The 15,625-nt window shown below is 38.3% G+C and overlaps 1 protein-coding gene across 1 annotated transcript; it reads right to left on the reverse strand.

Moving 5' to 3' along the window:
* Positions 1-9,646: 9,646 nt before the first annotated feature.
* On the reverse strand, positions 9,647-15,625 carry LOC139470930 (sigma non-opioid intracellular receptor 1-like). The gene is made up of 4 exons (XM_071253253.1): positions 15,480-15,625; positions 11,775-11,975; positions 11,049-11,141; positions 9,647-9,891 (listed from the first exon to the last, which is right to left on the reverse strand). Exons 1-4 carry the CDS (start codon positions 15,613-15,615, stop codon positions 9,647-9,649), a joined length of 675 nt encoding a protein of 224 aa, XP_071109354.1. The 5' UTR covers positions 15,616-15,625.

The following is a 15,625-nucleotide window of genomic DNA, read 5'->3' on the forward strand; positions in this document are numbered from 1 at the left end:
ACCTTTGCAACAAATGATTAGTACTTACAGATGTATGTGATGCAAAACCTTCTCTTTCCCTTTATCTCTTCAATTTTTTTAATGAAGGTAACTTTTCAGTGCCATGTAATTAATAATTTTGTGAATGTATAATAATAATAATTTTGGCATACTCTATTTATCTTTCAGAGGGTCATTTGATTGTCAGAATCCTTATTTGAAATTAGAGTTACCTCCCTTTTCTATTATTTTTGGATCTGATTGTTAATTAGTGTAGGGTTAATATAGGCATAATATAATGTACCAAACCTTTATTAGCATTTCTGGTGGATGTACAATGTCTCGAAATGTTGGGCATGTTAATGAGTGTTGCAGAGATGTGTCCGTTACTTGTGACAAATTTCTGTTGAAAATCTTCAGTGTAAAAGATTGTCTATTCTATTGATCTATAATTAAATAGGAATATTTTGTGTCTATCCTGCAGTTTAACATGTTTAAGCGGCTTGAAACAATCACAGGTTTATGCTGCTTCAAACCAAAGACGTAAATAAGGCATACAAAAATAAAAGAATTGGTTTTCAGGCAATGTTTTTTTTTAAATATAGTGTAGGCGGGTGAGATCTTTTTTTCTTTCTTTTTAGTTGTTCAAACGAGGATGTAACCAAACAAACAGTTGTGTAACCAAACAAACAGTTGTGTACAATCAATCCGGGAAAGGGCTTCCCTACATAAATGTATTCCTTGATGAGTAAAATACTGGAATACAGTATTTGACTACCATTGGATATGGAATATTTAAGGATTTGTTCGTTTGTTTTTTAAAATGGAAATAAAAACGAAACTTTTTGCGCTGAACTTTATGATGATGCGGGCAGTACCTGAGAACCAAGACTTATTTTTTTAGCCTAACTAATCTTGGCACATCTAATTTTGTAACTCCTGTACTATAACCTAGACTTACGATGGTTCTTCGACCCTGGGCCCCGTTCCACAAAGCCATTGTTGAGCTATGACCGTCGTAAGTCTATGTTAAAGTATGGAAGTTACGATCACCTACCATCCCTTTGTGAAAAGGGGCCCTGGGCCATGTTCCACAAAGTGGCTTTTGAGCTGTGACTGTCATAACTGCTCTACAGTAACAAACTTACGATACAGTCTGCGCTAAATTGGTTTTGTGGAAGCAGGGTCATGGAGTATAAGGCCTCCTTCTTTCACTGTTTTCCATGATTTTTGACTGTTTGGTTTGTCTCAGAAAATTTATTAATCCTCCATTATCCAGTGTATTTAATCAATTCGTCACCATATATTCTTTTGAGTCTGACTCGATTGCCATGATGCTTAAAATTTCCATCCAATCCAATTTCACAGATCTCTCTTGTTTAAACGAATGAAATTGATTGAAAAGAACAGTACTGAACTCATCATGCTACGTACCATCTCAAGTACAGCTGGGTACATATGGACTACCCTGATATCTCCTGTGAATGTCCTGGGCCCCGTTCCACAAAGCTTGTCAGCGTATCCCCATTTATTGATGCTCAGCTTGGGATTATCTGGTCCAGATTTGTGTATTTGTCATACAGTTGGAATATCGTGAGTGAGGCGTTAGACATCAAACAAAACAAACTAATCGAAAAACAATTTTTCAAACTAAGTCACCTGATTTGATTAAATATGTTGAGGGTTCACTCATACGAGGCCACAATTTCTTATGTAGATCTATGCAAAACTCTCATTTTAAGAACAATTTTGATTGGTGGTTGATTTTGATGCTCATGTGCAAGAGAATTTTACTGTTTGTGACACGAGAGATTGAGTTGGTGATCCCACACTACGAAGCTATGGTGGTAATTGGGCCCAGGGTACTTATCCGAACACAATGGAGGTATTATACCCTAGATCATGGAGGATGCTATTTGTGATTCTATATACTCTCAGGTGTATTTGTTTTCCATATTTTCTCTACCTCTGTTGACCTTTTTCCATAACGATTAACTTCCCTGTCTTTAATATTTAACATCTCACTTGGCGCAGCATGAATGCCAAATGTCCAACTAAAACTTCTTGGTGACATAATATTATTGATATCTACATGTAATGTTGCATGATTTTGTTTGAATTTATGGAGAAAGCAGTCAGTTAGAGCGGGGCGCTTATTATGTCGAATACGGTATTCCTCAAGTACCAGTTTGGGATCACCATGGGTTTGATCTTTATTCTGTTAGAACCATGCTCGTGGGTTTCACCAAAGAGGTTAATGTGTACAACCAGTGTCATTTGGCGTCCTTCATTTCTTAGCTGACACTCTGTGATGTAACTGAAATACTGTTGAAAGCTACGATGACCCAAACGCTCTCATTTACAAGGCAGCACCGTCCTTAATTTTAATCACAGAGCCACTGAGAGTTGCTTCAATTAGATATGGAACCATATGTATTCAGCAATCACCATGGTAACAGTTCTATTAGATGGAACTGTGGATGAGAAGTGATATGTGATATTGAATCCTGGACATGTCACCAGTGAGAGCAGCTACTGCAGCCACTTTCAACATAGTGATCCTTGCACTACGACTGGCTGTGCTAGTACTCTCGCATAGACTTCAGTGGATGTAGTCGTAAGGCCAGTCTTATGTCAGTCTACAGATTTGTCTATCCAGAGACAAAAGCCACATTAAAATAGTTCAAAGTTTTTAATTGGTCTGATCATGGCCTCTCACATGGATGAGAATATAGATAATTAGATTTAACTAGAAGAAACATATGAAAAGTAGCTATTAACTTTAAGTTAATATGGATCAAATGCGTTGTATGTTCTCTCTAGTCTATGAAATCTGATGATGAAGAGAACAAAGCTGTAGATACATCACATGGGCATCAGGGGTGGTCGGGTAGCCTAGTGGTTAAAGCGTTCGCTCGTCACGCCAAAGACCAGGGTTCAATTCCCGACATGGGTACAATGTGTGAAGCCGATTTCTGGTGTCCTCGCCTTGATATTGCTGGAATATTGCTAAAAGCCGTGTAAAACCATACTCACTCACTCACATGGGCATGAATTCATTTTACAGGACACATTCTGCCATTTTTGTAAGGAATGTGCACCAATCTCATTAAAATCAGATCTTAGTTCTCGCGTTAAACAAAGATCTGAGGACATCCCATAACGGGTCACATCAGAATGACCCTTCATCCGACCAATCAAAGTGTCGCTTACCAGATCATGTAAGTGACAGTCGGAATGTGTTTTCTAATCATGCAACCTCGAAAACGTTAACACAGGGTATTCCGAACAACTAATTTCCTCAAAATTATCTCTCACTTCTGTGGGATAAACGTTTGAACGGAGGAGGTGTTGCACAGTACATGGGAAGCACTGCCATACAATCTCAAACATATATTAGACATTCTGGAATGTTCGTTTGTTCAGTTTTTAAGATTTTAATGGATAACTCTGTCAACAAATTTTTTCAAGCGTAGTCTGAAATGGAAGTACCGGTAACCAGGTTGAAACAAGTGCCATTAGGCTCAAGAAAGCTGCTTTCTAATTGGCTAATGTCAACTTCTTGTTAGTCGTTTAAGTGGTCGGTCAAAGTTGCGAAAATGTCGTTCTGACGTGACCGGTAATGGAATGTCCTCAGATCTTTGTTTTGCGGCAATGAGAACCTAGATCTGATTTTAATGAGATTGGGAAGTGCACAAGCTCCTTCCTTATCTCATGGAATTTATGGTACTTATCGTTGTTGATGTCCAATATTTGATGTTTATGAATTGCTTTGATATTCAATTTTGAAGTGTAATGATATCAAGCAATATGAATGCAAGCATCTTTTGAGCTTTATTGCCCTATTTTTGATACAGTTACGGTGTCGCATGATGCTGTATTAGCAGCATCAAACATACTGTGGATAGGAGTCCTGGACCCGTGAAGATTCCGGGGTAGAATAGGTCTTCAGCAACCCATGCTTGCCGTAAAAGGTGACTATGCTTGTTGTAAAAGGCGACTAATGGGATCGGGTGGTCAGGCTCGCTGACTTGGTTGATGCATGTCATCTATCCCAATTGTGTGGATCGATGCTCATGATATTAATCACAGGATTGTCTGGTCCAGACTTGATTATTTACAGACCGTCGTCATATAGCTGGAATATTGCTGAGTGCGGCGTTAAACAACAAATGCAACAACCTGTAAAATGCATATGTACCCTTATCAATGTTGGTGTAAAAATACTGAACATACCGGTACTACACTTTAAATAATTATTCTTTTCCAACCACCTGGCCCAAACAACTGCATGCCAAGTAAAATATTAGATACAAAATATAAAGTATGGTGGCTTAAGACTGCTCTGATATAAGGTATTGATTTACAGACCATTCATAGGTTATAGCATACCACCTTGATATATATATAACCCAATTTTTCTTCACTTTATGTTAAAGGTATTTTGAAATTGTAATTTGAATGACGGGGGGAAATTCAGTATGATATGATGCCAAGAATTTTTTGGGGGGTCTTATACACATTTTCTAGGGGGCAGTTGGGTAGCGTAGTGGTTAAAGCGTTTGCTCGTCACGCCAAAGACCCGGGTTCGATTCCCGACATGGTACAATTTGTGAAGCCCATTTCCGGTGTCCTCCATCGTGATATTGCTGGAATATTGCTAAAAGCGGCGTAAAACCATACTAGGTCATTGTACCAAGATGTAGGAGGTTAAATAAATTCAAGTTTAATCTCTAACAAGAAGATACAAGTTACAATACCATTGCAAGACTAGCAGTAGGCTTCATCCTTGAACTTGCTGTGAACAGCTGCAAGATTGCTGATGCAGTGTTAAGCAATAATCACTCACTCACTCATAACAAGATATGTGGGCCTGGTCGGAGGTATAAATGACTACATTAGTCACTTGGTGTTAATATTGTTGCCAGGATACAGATTCGGAGGTTGTAGCTTGTCATCGGGAAATTGGATTTTCGTTCAATTGCTGTATCAGTCTCTGCATGTCATATTATTTGTGAGTCATATTTCAATACATGTTTTTTATTTAATCAAATGCATTTGTCATTGTTATGTTTAATGAACTAACAACTGGATGATATTGTTTTTGTACAGTTCATTTACTATGTAACCCATGAATTCAATGTTTATTTATTTAAAGAACAATGATGGTTTTGTTTTTTAACTTTAAGATATATTGTCCATTGAACTCTGTCCAACTTGTAAATCTAGAAGGGTGAAAGGTTACGGTACAAACAAAGGTACTATGTTTCTTTTGCCAAAACGTATATTTTAGATCGCACACCATGTCATACTTTCTTGACAGTTTTTGTGAAAGTGACATTATTCCACATACCCCCCAAATTGTGATATTGCCTGCCACTAGTCCCAATTCAAGTCGCATCACACACCCCAGGGATGAATCTTAACCAAAAACATTTACTGGCTTGAATAGTGCTAACATATAAGGAGGCCCTTAAGAAATCTAATGTTTAACTAGTCCTTTAAGGGATCCCCGATTCTTGTTTCTGTTAACATAAGGAACTGCTAATTTATTTCTGGCAGGGGAGAAAAGAGGCGGGTAGTTGATCTAATGGCTGTCATAATTTACTGACCCTCCCCCTATTTCTGTAACATTTTTTCATCAGAATTAACTTCTTCTTTTTTACACTTATCCCCATGGATAAATGACCATACCCTAAATAATGTTCAAGTTTATGAAATTTTTATTTGAAAAAAAGAGAGAACAGATTAACTATTGTAATATGAAACTTCTTTTAAGTAGTATAGGGTCACAGGGTTTGAACAGGCTCAGATTGAATTGGGATGGATTGTCTCATATTTCAAGAAATAAACCCAGCAAATTGTATATTTTTCGATTAGAATGACATAATTTTTTAAAAACAACATTAAAAATCTTAAGTCTTGAGTAAGGTGAATAGGGGCTCGTGCAGATGCCCAGCTCACTGAAAGTCTGGGTTTTATTCCCAACACTGTGCAGTGTGTGATGCCCATTCACTGTGTCCATTGCTCGGATACTGCTCAAAGTGCCGCGAATGGCATAAAGTCACCCCTCTCTATCATCCATGCAGTTATCTCCCCTGTCCATGTTTCTGTGATCCACTGTCACTAAACAGACAATCACAGAACATCAGGTCAACAACAAGTTCTGAAATAAAGCCTCAGATGTTCTTTCAGTAAGTTAGAATAAATGTCCCGGGGACATCGGTCACCCAATGATCTAAGGCACTGAATTTCACAATACAGAGTTGTGTCCCTTTGGCATACCAGAATTCTATGATCATGGGTTCAAATTCCAGATTAATCCATTTTATGTTATTATAAATTATTGTGGTGATCAGTGTGGATATGTCATTGAGATCCAAGTGGAACATGTACCCTTAATAGCCTCGCACCTAATAATAATAATAATAATAATAATAATAATAATAATCTAGTTATATGGTGCCGAGTTCCAGCTCGGCTGCTGACAGGCATTTTTCATTATGATTACCCTGGTCAAGGGATCAGTGTGGATGCGATTTTCATTTTCAGCTCCCTGAGGAGTATATGACCCAAGCAGCCCATGAAGCGCTAGAAGGTTAACAGTCACATTACTGTCTCATCTTACAGGTACCTACCTGGGGTAGGTCAATATTTAACCCTATTAAAAAGTATGACGTAATTACTGCCATCATCAATTCTTCCCTGGTTTGTTCACACTATATTCCATGGTGAAGGGGAATGAGTGTACACTAACCCATGACATACTGATGATGAAGTAGTGCCGAAATATTTTCCTCATCAAAGGTACACAATGAATTTCTTCCCTTTTTTATCATAAGAAAACAAATTGATAATTGACTTTTTAAGTTGACCTGTAGTCTTTTCTTAGGAATAAATAAAAAAAGAGTACAGATCATATTTATTGAACAAAATAAGTTAAGGATCATGAATATCTTTTCGCAGATATTTTTGTTGTGAAGTCTGAGCACACAATTTAGTAAAAATATTCCAAAATATATTCACGATCCATAATTATTATTTTTTCAGGATATTTATGGGTTTTAAGGATTTGGGTTGTTCACCACTGGAGCTTGTTTTGAGCCCGATTTGCATGCTAAAAATAGCTGTCCAATCAAACTGCTCTCGTGAGAGATCATTTCGGTGCTAAGCTAGAGAGTTATGGAGATGGTGGATTCTGAAACAAAGCTGCAGTGGTGAATGGGTTCTAGGTATTTATCATAATAGAAGGGAGATATTATGCCCAAGAAAATCGAGGATGGATTTGTGTAGATAGGCTTAGACAGAAGGATAAGGGAGCTCACATGTAATATATTGTATAACAAAGAGTACATACAGGACCTTAGTGAAGTAGGGCTCTGCAATAATGTATTTACAGTTTTATACCCCTAGCTATGGTATATGAAGAATTGGTGGAATGTGTGTAAATTGGTTTGGCACTGTACTTCTATAATCTGTATTTGTTACAGTTGGCTGTTTCAAATGTTTTGTACTTCAATGAGCAAAACTGATTTAAGGACTTTTGTGGAAAGTAAATTATGATATGAAAATAATGACTGAAAATCGTTACATGTTCATGGTTAACTAGAAAATAATTACTGTTGTTAGTCGATACTAACAACAGCACTTGTTTTTTTAATTAATTAATTTCCAAGATTATTTATGCTGAAGATCAGTCATTGTAATTGTCTAGTGCTGTGAGCATTGATTTGTTCATATTTTGTTGTACAGATAGTGGGCAAGTGTGTATTTATTTTTGAGTCCCTGACTATGTTGTACAATGAATGATACAAACCTTGTTGTACAATGATACAAACCTTGTTGTACAATGATACAAACCTTGTTGTACAATGATACAGACCTTGTTGAAGGCCTGTATTGACAATGAGACCATGCTGAGTGATAATGGTCACCTAGACATGTATCTGGTGCATAGCGTGTACATAGCTGTATTGTAAATAACAAAAGGCTGGCCAGACAATAAATAAATTTAACATAAAACAGGCTTCATATGTTTTCTTTGCAGGATTAATTTATCCAAATTGATATCACTGAAGTGTTCCATTACATCCGGATGTGGTTCAAGGACTTCCGCACGCACGCCTCTGTCTCTCTTTTGCCGTGTCATTGTTCATGACCTGGAGAGTTGGGCCGAGTACCAGTTCAAATCCCAGATCCATGGATTATGATACTTGGTCCTACGTACACTTACTTGCATACTTGGGAATTTGGGTTTCATCAAAGTGGTAAATGTCTAACTTGATAGCTATCTCACCCTCATGCCATACCACGTAACACATTGATAAGTTGAACTAAATTCATGATTAAAGGGGAACTTTTGTGACATCCTTCAACAATAGAAACAACAGCACACGAGATGTCCCTGATGGAGGACTTAAACAAGTTGACTGTAACAAATGTTATATTTGGGATAACACTTTCTGAATAAAGTACAGATTCTCATATTTTTGGGGGTTGAGTCCCGTCCGAGATTCAAACCCACACTGCCAGAGTTAGGCACCTCATCGCCAGCACACTAAGTCGGCGATCTAACCCACACAGCCACCGAGGCTTCAACGAAAATGAAAGTCCAACAACTGGTAGTCTAGATCACGTACTTTGTGTACTGCTCTGACAAGTGTAAATTGGCATGGCTCCCATCAGAGGGGTACATAAAGTATGTGATCTAGACTATCATAAATGCCATATTTTGACTCGTAATAAGTCATATTTGTTGCAGTTTGAGGATTCTATGTCAACATGTAGTTCTTGCGACCATGTACGTGGGAGCTGGTCAAATTATTCCATGTGAACAAAAATAACCGGCAATAGCGTTCAGCTGCACCGAAGTGCTACGCTTAGGGTTATTATTATCTTAAATATATATAGTAAAAGCTGCAACTAAAATAATAGGATATTGGAATATATTATTCCTGATAAAAAAAATGGTTTCAGATACAATTTTTACTGATCCTTGCATCAAAATCCTTTAAAGTTATATCGATGGGTAAGTATTAACCGAATAACCGGTAGATTCCAAGAAAAACGTGTACAGCTGATTGCTGTTTCCGGCTTAGTTTACGAGAAAATACACAGGGTAATCTTAATCCCTGGATGTAAAACAATGCCTAGCAGAAAAAAAAATACAATTTGAACGGTAAATCATCATGTCTGGTATGCTGGTTCATATTAAATAAATTACTCATATTCAAGAGATATAAGATTGGTTTGATGCACAAACGAACACAGTAGTATGTTGTTTAGTGAGTGAGTTGGGTTTAACACCGCTCTTAACATTATTCCAGTTATATCAGGGCGTGTCAGCTTAATATGGGAGGAAAGCCCAAAGTGATGCAGGTCTCAGACGTTTACCACTTCGGTGAAACCCACGAGCACGGGTATGGTGCTGACAAACCTAGAAACATAATCGGGATTCGAATCCACAATCATAGGTTTCTGGCGTGCCCAAGGGACGCGATCGCTGCGCCTTAGACGACTGTGCCCCCAGTATGGTGTTGAGTGTGATCAGAAAAACACACACAAGTGTGTAAGTAGCATAAAAAACATAGTCAAAAAAATTTATCAAAAAATATTTATTGTGTTTAGACAATGTTCAGTAAAAAATATAATTTTGGAAGAACTTCAATTATAGTGCATCTTTGATCTGTTGACGTATTTCGGTGAAATAAAAGCTAGCTTCTAAAGCCATAGCCTTAGCATAAATCCGTAATATATAAAACAGTGTAACAAAGTCTGTTGTGCTGAAGAAAGTATCGGCCAAGGCAAATGTTAGAGTTGATGGTATAAATCCTCGTCCGTACTCCACCATCCATGTACCATGTGACCAGGATACAGCCGCTGCCTCGCCGATTGGATGGTATACAATGTCACCTGCAAGGAAAAGGTCACTGTCAATATTCACAGGCTTTTTTTGTGTTTATCCAGCTGTTAATAAATTGGGAGACCCTTGAAGATCCGGGTAGAATAGGTCTTCAGCAACCCATGCTTGCCGTAAAAGGCGACTACGCTTGACTAGGCACTGTAGCCGCTATTTTTTACCAGCAAATCAAGCCTCAGTCTGAGGAAAACCAGAATGTGCTCAAATGAGTAGTGAGTGAGTTGGGTTTAACGCCACTTTTAACAGTATTCCAGTTATATCGCGGCATGTCAGCTTAATTTGGGAGGAAAGCCCGAAGTGATGCAGGTTTCAGACGTTTACCACTTTGGTGAAACCCACAAGCACAGGTAGGGTGCTGACAAACCTAAAAACATAATCGGGGTGATCTGGGATTCGAACCCACAATCATAGGTTTCTGGCGTGTCCAGGGAACGCAACTCTGCACATCGGATTGCAGCGCCTTAGACGACTGGGCCACCCGTGCCCCCGCTCAAATGAGTAGCGTTCAGATTACATTACAACAGTAAAGGGCTACTCCTCATGTATCAGGTACCATAACCTAGCACACATCTGTTCTACACGATGCTCCAATAACAGGCGACCCGTGAAGATTCCGGGCTAGAATAGGTCTTCAGCAACCCATGCTTGCCGTAAAAGGTGACTATGCTTGTCGTAAAAGGCGACTAACGGGATCGGGTGGTCAGGCTCGCTGACTTGGTTTGATGCATGTCATAGATCCCAATTGTGTGGATCGATGCTCATGATATCAATCACTGGATTGTCTGGTCCAGACTCGATTATTTTACAGACCGCCGTCATATAGCTGGAATATTGCTGAGTGCGGCGTTAAACAACAAACCAAACCAAATCCAATAACAGGCAATTTTAGGGTTCACCAAAAAATGTCAAGTTCGAAGTATGGCTCATTTGATTTCGAGAATTATTTCTTTTTGTGGAGGAATGTTGTGTATACAAGACCATGAAGTGATGAAAGCCTTAGACATTTACCACTTGGTGCTTGGTGCTGACAAACCAAGAATCTTGGATTTGAACCTGTGATCTCAGACCTGCAGACAACTTAGACAACCATGACACCTGTCCCAGAGATACTCGTGAGTGTGAGTGGTGGCAAGACGTGGGAATGACCCACCTTGTTCAAAGACTGTACTCTTGAGCTCGCCTTCCCTCCACTGTCGGAATGATCCAGTTAGTATTGTGTCTGAGATGTTGGCCCAGTACCGACCTGCAACAAAATTAGATATGATTAGCAACTAAGCATTTCAGATTCCGAACAATATTTTTGTCTCTGCTTCAAACATACATAAAAAATTCTAAATCAAATTATAGTTTTCATTTTTTAAGACCTGAGACAAAGAACTTCCAACATAGTCTGAAAGAAAATAGTTTCAGGCCTCCCCCAGAATACCAAATAGTCGGTCCCTTAAGAGGAAACAATGTTTCTTGAGAAATGTCTTGGGATAGAAGCATCATCAAACATATGAGGTCAATAGAAACATCAATGAAGATAACCTCATACCTTGCTGCGCTCTAACTATCATATTACCCTCATGTCCTACCCTATCATATTCTAAAATCTAAACTTGCTTCATTTAGTTCAATAGCATTACAGTAAGGGCTTAGCACAAGGGAAAAAAACGCTGTTCAGGAACTGTGAGACAAGACTACCTCTCATATTAGTGAGTGAGGCAGTATAGTATTATGCCACTTTTAGCAATATTCCAGCAATATCAAGGCCAGGGACACCGGAAATGGACTTCACACACTGTATCCATGTCGGAAACCGAACCCGGGCCTTTGGCGTGATGGGCAAACGCTTTATCCCCTAGGCTACCCCACATCCCCCTTATCATCTCACCTGAGTGCCCTACTGTATCCACAGCAGTGCCAAACAACAGCACATATTCTGTGAGAGATGCATGCAGGATGTGCATAGCTCCCATCCAGCCTCCGGCATTCATGAAGATCCACTGCATGTCTTCATCTGCCAGGATGTGGCCGGGATACTGGCGCCGGAACTCCTTGATTATCTTTGGAAAAGAAAGTTCAGGATCTTGCCCTAAAACAGAGTGAGTGAGTGACTTCCATTTAATACAGCTTTGAACAGTATTTCAGCTTAATTTCTGCTTGATTTTAAAGGAAATCCTGAAGTGATGTAGGTCTTAGACCTTTACCTCTTTGGTGAAGCCCATGACACATGTATGGTGCTGACAAAGGAACGTTTTCAGCAACATTGCCAGAAGCGGTTTAATGAAACAGCCATAGAGAAGTGTATCCTAATATGCGGCCCACGATACAATACACCTCTGTAGTTATATAGTTATATTGACCCATGATACAATACACCCCTGTATCATGATACATACAATACATAACTAGTTATATTGACCCACAATACAATACACCCCTGTATCACGATACATACAATACATAACTAGTTATATTGACCCACGATACAATACACCCCTGTATCATGATACATACAATACGTAACTAGTTATATTGACCCATGATACAATACACCCCTGTATCATGATACATACAATACGTAACCAGTTATATTGGCCCACGATACAATACACCCTTGTATCATGATACATACAATACGTAACTAGTTATATTGACCCATGATACAATACGACCCTGTATCATGATACATACAATACATAACCGGTTATATTGGCCCATGCTACAATACAACCCTGTATCATGATACATACAATACATAACTAGTTATATTGGCCCACGCTACAATACACCCCTGTATCACGATACATACAATACATAACTAGTTATATTGGCCCACGCTACAATACACCCCTGTATCATGATACATACAATACATAACTAGTTATATTGGCCCACGCTACAATACACCCCTGTATAATGATACATACAATACATAACTAGTTATATTGGCCCACAATACAATACACCCCTGTATCATGATACATACAATACATAACTAGTTATATTGGCCCACAATACAATACACCCCTGTATCATGATACATACACTACATAACTAGTTATATTGGCCCACGCTACAATACACACCTGTATCATGATACATACAATACATTACTAGTTATATTGGCCCACGATACAATACACCCTTGTATCATGATACATACAATACATTACTAGTTATACTGACCCATGATACAATACACCCCTGTATCATGATACATACAATACATAACCAGTTATATTGACCCACAATACAATACACCCCTGAATCACGATACATACAATACATAACTAGTTATATTGACCCACGATACAATACACCCCTGTATCATGATACATACAATACGTAACTAGTTATATTGACCCATGATACAATACACCCCTGTATCATGATACATACATTACGTAACTAGTTATATTGGCCCACGATACAATACACCCTTGTATCATGATACATACAATACGTAACTAGTTATATTGACCCATGATACAATACGACCCTGTATCATGATACATACAATACATAACCGGTTATATTGGCCCACGCTACAATACACCCCTGTATCATGATACATACAATACATAACTAGTTATATTGGCCCACGATACAATACACACCTGTATCATGATACATACAATACATAACTAGTTATATTGGCCCACGATACAATACACACCTGTATTATGATACATACAATACATAACCAGTTATATTGGCCCACGATACAATACACACCTGTATTATGATACATACAATACATAACTAGTTATATTAGTGTAAAAACATTCCATGTTCAATCTGTGAAATTTAGAAACAATGAATCTGGAATGTGACAGACCTGCAAAAAAATATTACACAGTACTGCATCAGGATATGAATCATAGCACACCAGTAATATGGGAATACATATTGTCTTGCAACCCAACCGTATTATCATCCCACTAATAAGTGTAGCCCTGCTCCAAAGCTGATATTCATTCCCAAAGTGCAAGATCCGGGGTAGAATAGGTCTTCAGCAACCCATGCTTGCCATAAAAGGTGACTATGCTTGTCGGAAGAGGCGACTAACAGGATCGGGTGTCAGACTCGCTGACTTGGTTGATGCATGTCATCGATCCCAAATACGGACAAGTTTTTTAGTCAGAACATATTTATGTGATTAGAAAATTCCAATTCATGCTGTAAAAGTTATAACTATTGTCATGTCTTTGAATCAATATGGCTGAAGAGACTTGATTGTTTTATTTTACATTATTGCCCTTAATGCAATGACAATATAGAATGTTAAAATACCACTGGATTTTTTAAAAGAAAAACTTAAAATTCTTTTTCCCAATTTGGCTGCCAAGGACTCCTTAGTTTGGAATCCTGCAGATAAATCCCTGATTTCATGATTCAAATTTTTGTTAATTTTTTTTCCCGAGCCAAGTAAATATGTACGCTAAAACAGAATAATGTGATCGTAGGATAGAGATAATCTTCTGCATATTTACTGCTCATTTTCTTGGTTTGTTTGATGTTTAATGCCGCATGCATCAATATTTCAGTATATGACGGCGATCTGTAAATAATTGAGTCTGGACAAGACAATCCAGTAATTGACATCATGAGCATCGATCTCTGCAACTGGATACGATGACATGCAATAACCAAGTCAGTGAGCATGACCACCCTCTCCTGTTAGTCGCCTCTTCATCTTACGACAAGTATAGCCAGCTCTTACGGCAAGCATGGGTTACTGAAGACCAATTCTCTACCCAGATCTTCACAGGTTAACTGCTCAATAATGCTTATCATTATAACATTATTTCACTTACAGCAGAGACCATATGATAGATTTATGGTCTCTGCTTACAGACAAATTGCAGCAGTCTTGATTATTTGAAAATATGTAATTAAGATTAGATAAGTTCTTCAAACAACAATCAGAGACCCAATACTGGTATATGGTCTCTGCTACAATATACCAAGACATTTATATACGTGACATGACTGGTTGGTTGGTTTGTTGTTTAACGCCGCACTCAGCAATATTCCGGCTATATGACGGCAGTCTGTAAATAATCGAGTCTGGACCAGACAAGCCAGTGATTAATATCATGAGCATCGATCCATGCAATTGGGATCGATGACATGCATCAACCAAGTCAGCGAACCTGACCACCCGATCCCGTTAGTCGCCTTTTACGACAAGCATAGTCACCTCTTACGGGAAGCATGGGTTGCTGAAGACCTATTCTACCCCGGAATCTTCATGGGTCTATTTGACATGAAGCTCCTGGGATAACAATACAACAACAATAACGAATATATCATTACCAAACTCCAAAGCTCCAAAAATTGAGCACTTAAAAGAAATTAATATAATAAATTTCAGAAATAATATGAAATTAGTATCTATTAACAATGGGTCGTTTGATGTTTATTCACTGCGCATGTTATTTCACACATGCATGGGTGATACAAGAGACGACTGTATATCGCTGTTACAATGTAGAACAAGGTTGACGTCAGCTGATCAGTCATAAGGCCGTCGTTCGATAGCACACAAGCACTCGACCGTTTACGAACATCTGTGAGAAACACAACCTACCTGCATATTTTCTTGCTATCATGGAAACATCTTCGTCTGTAAACAAATACGATTTATGTTCTAGCCAATACTGTATACAAAATATGATAAATACAATGATAAATGTCCATTTAGCAAACGCGCGAAAGAATGCCATTGCACAACTA

This window comes from Haliotis cracherodii, unplaced genomic scaffold (assembly GCF_022045235.1).
Source record: "Haliotis cracherodii isolate W230 unplaced genomic scaffold, xgHalCrac1.p SCAF_21, whole genome shotgun sequence".
Classification (NCBI taxonomy): Eukaryota; Metazoa; Mollusca; class Gastropoda; order Lepetellida; family Haliotidae; genus Haliotis; species Haliotis cracherodii.

Excerpts from the sequence above, each read along its gene's own strand:
- LOC139470930 (XM_071253253.1), bottom strand. The coding sequence starts at position 15,615 with ATGGCATTCTTTCGCGCGTTTGCTAAATGGACATTTATCATTGTATTT. Across the intron at positions 11,142-11,774 it reads GGATACAGTAGGGCACTCAG|GTCGGTACTGGGCCAACATC; the intron begins GTGAGATGATAA and ends ATTTTGTTGCAG. Across the intron at positions 9,892-11,048 it reads GAGTACAGTCTTTGAACAAG|GTGACATTGTATACCATCCA; the intron begins GTGGGTCATTCC and ends TTTTCCTTGCAG.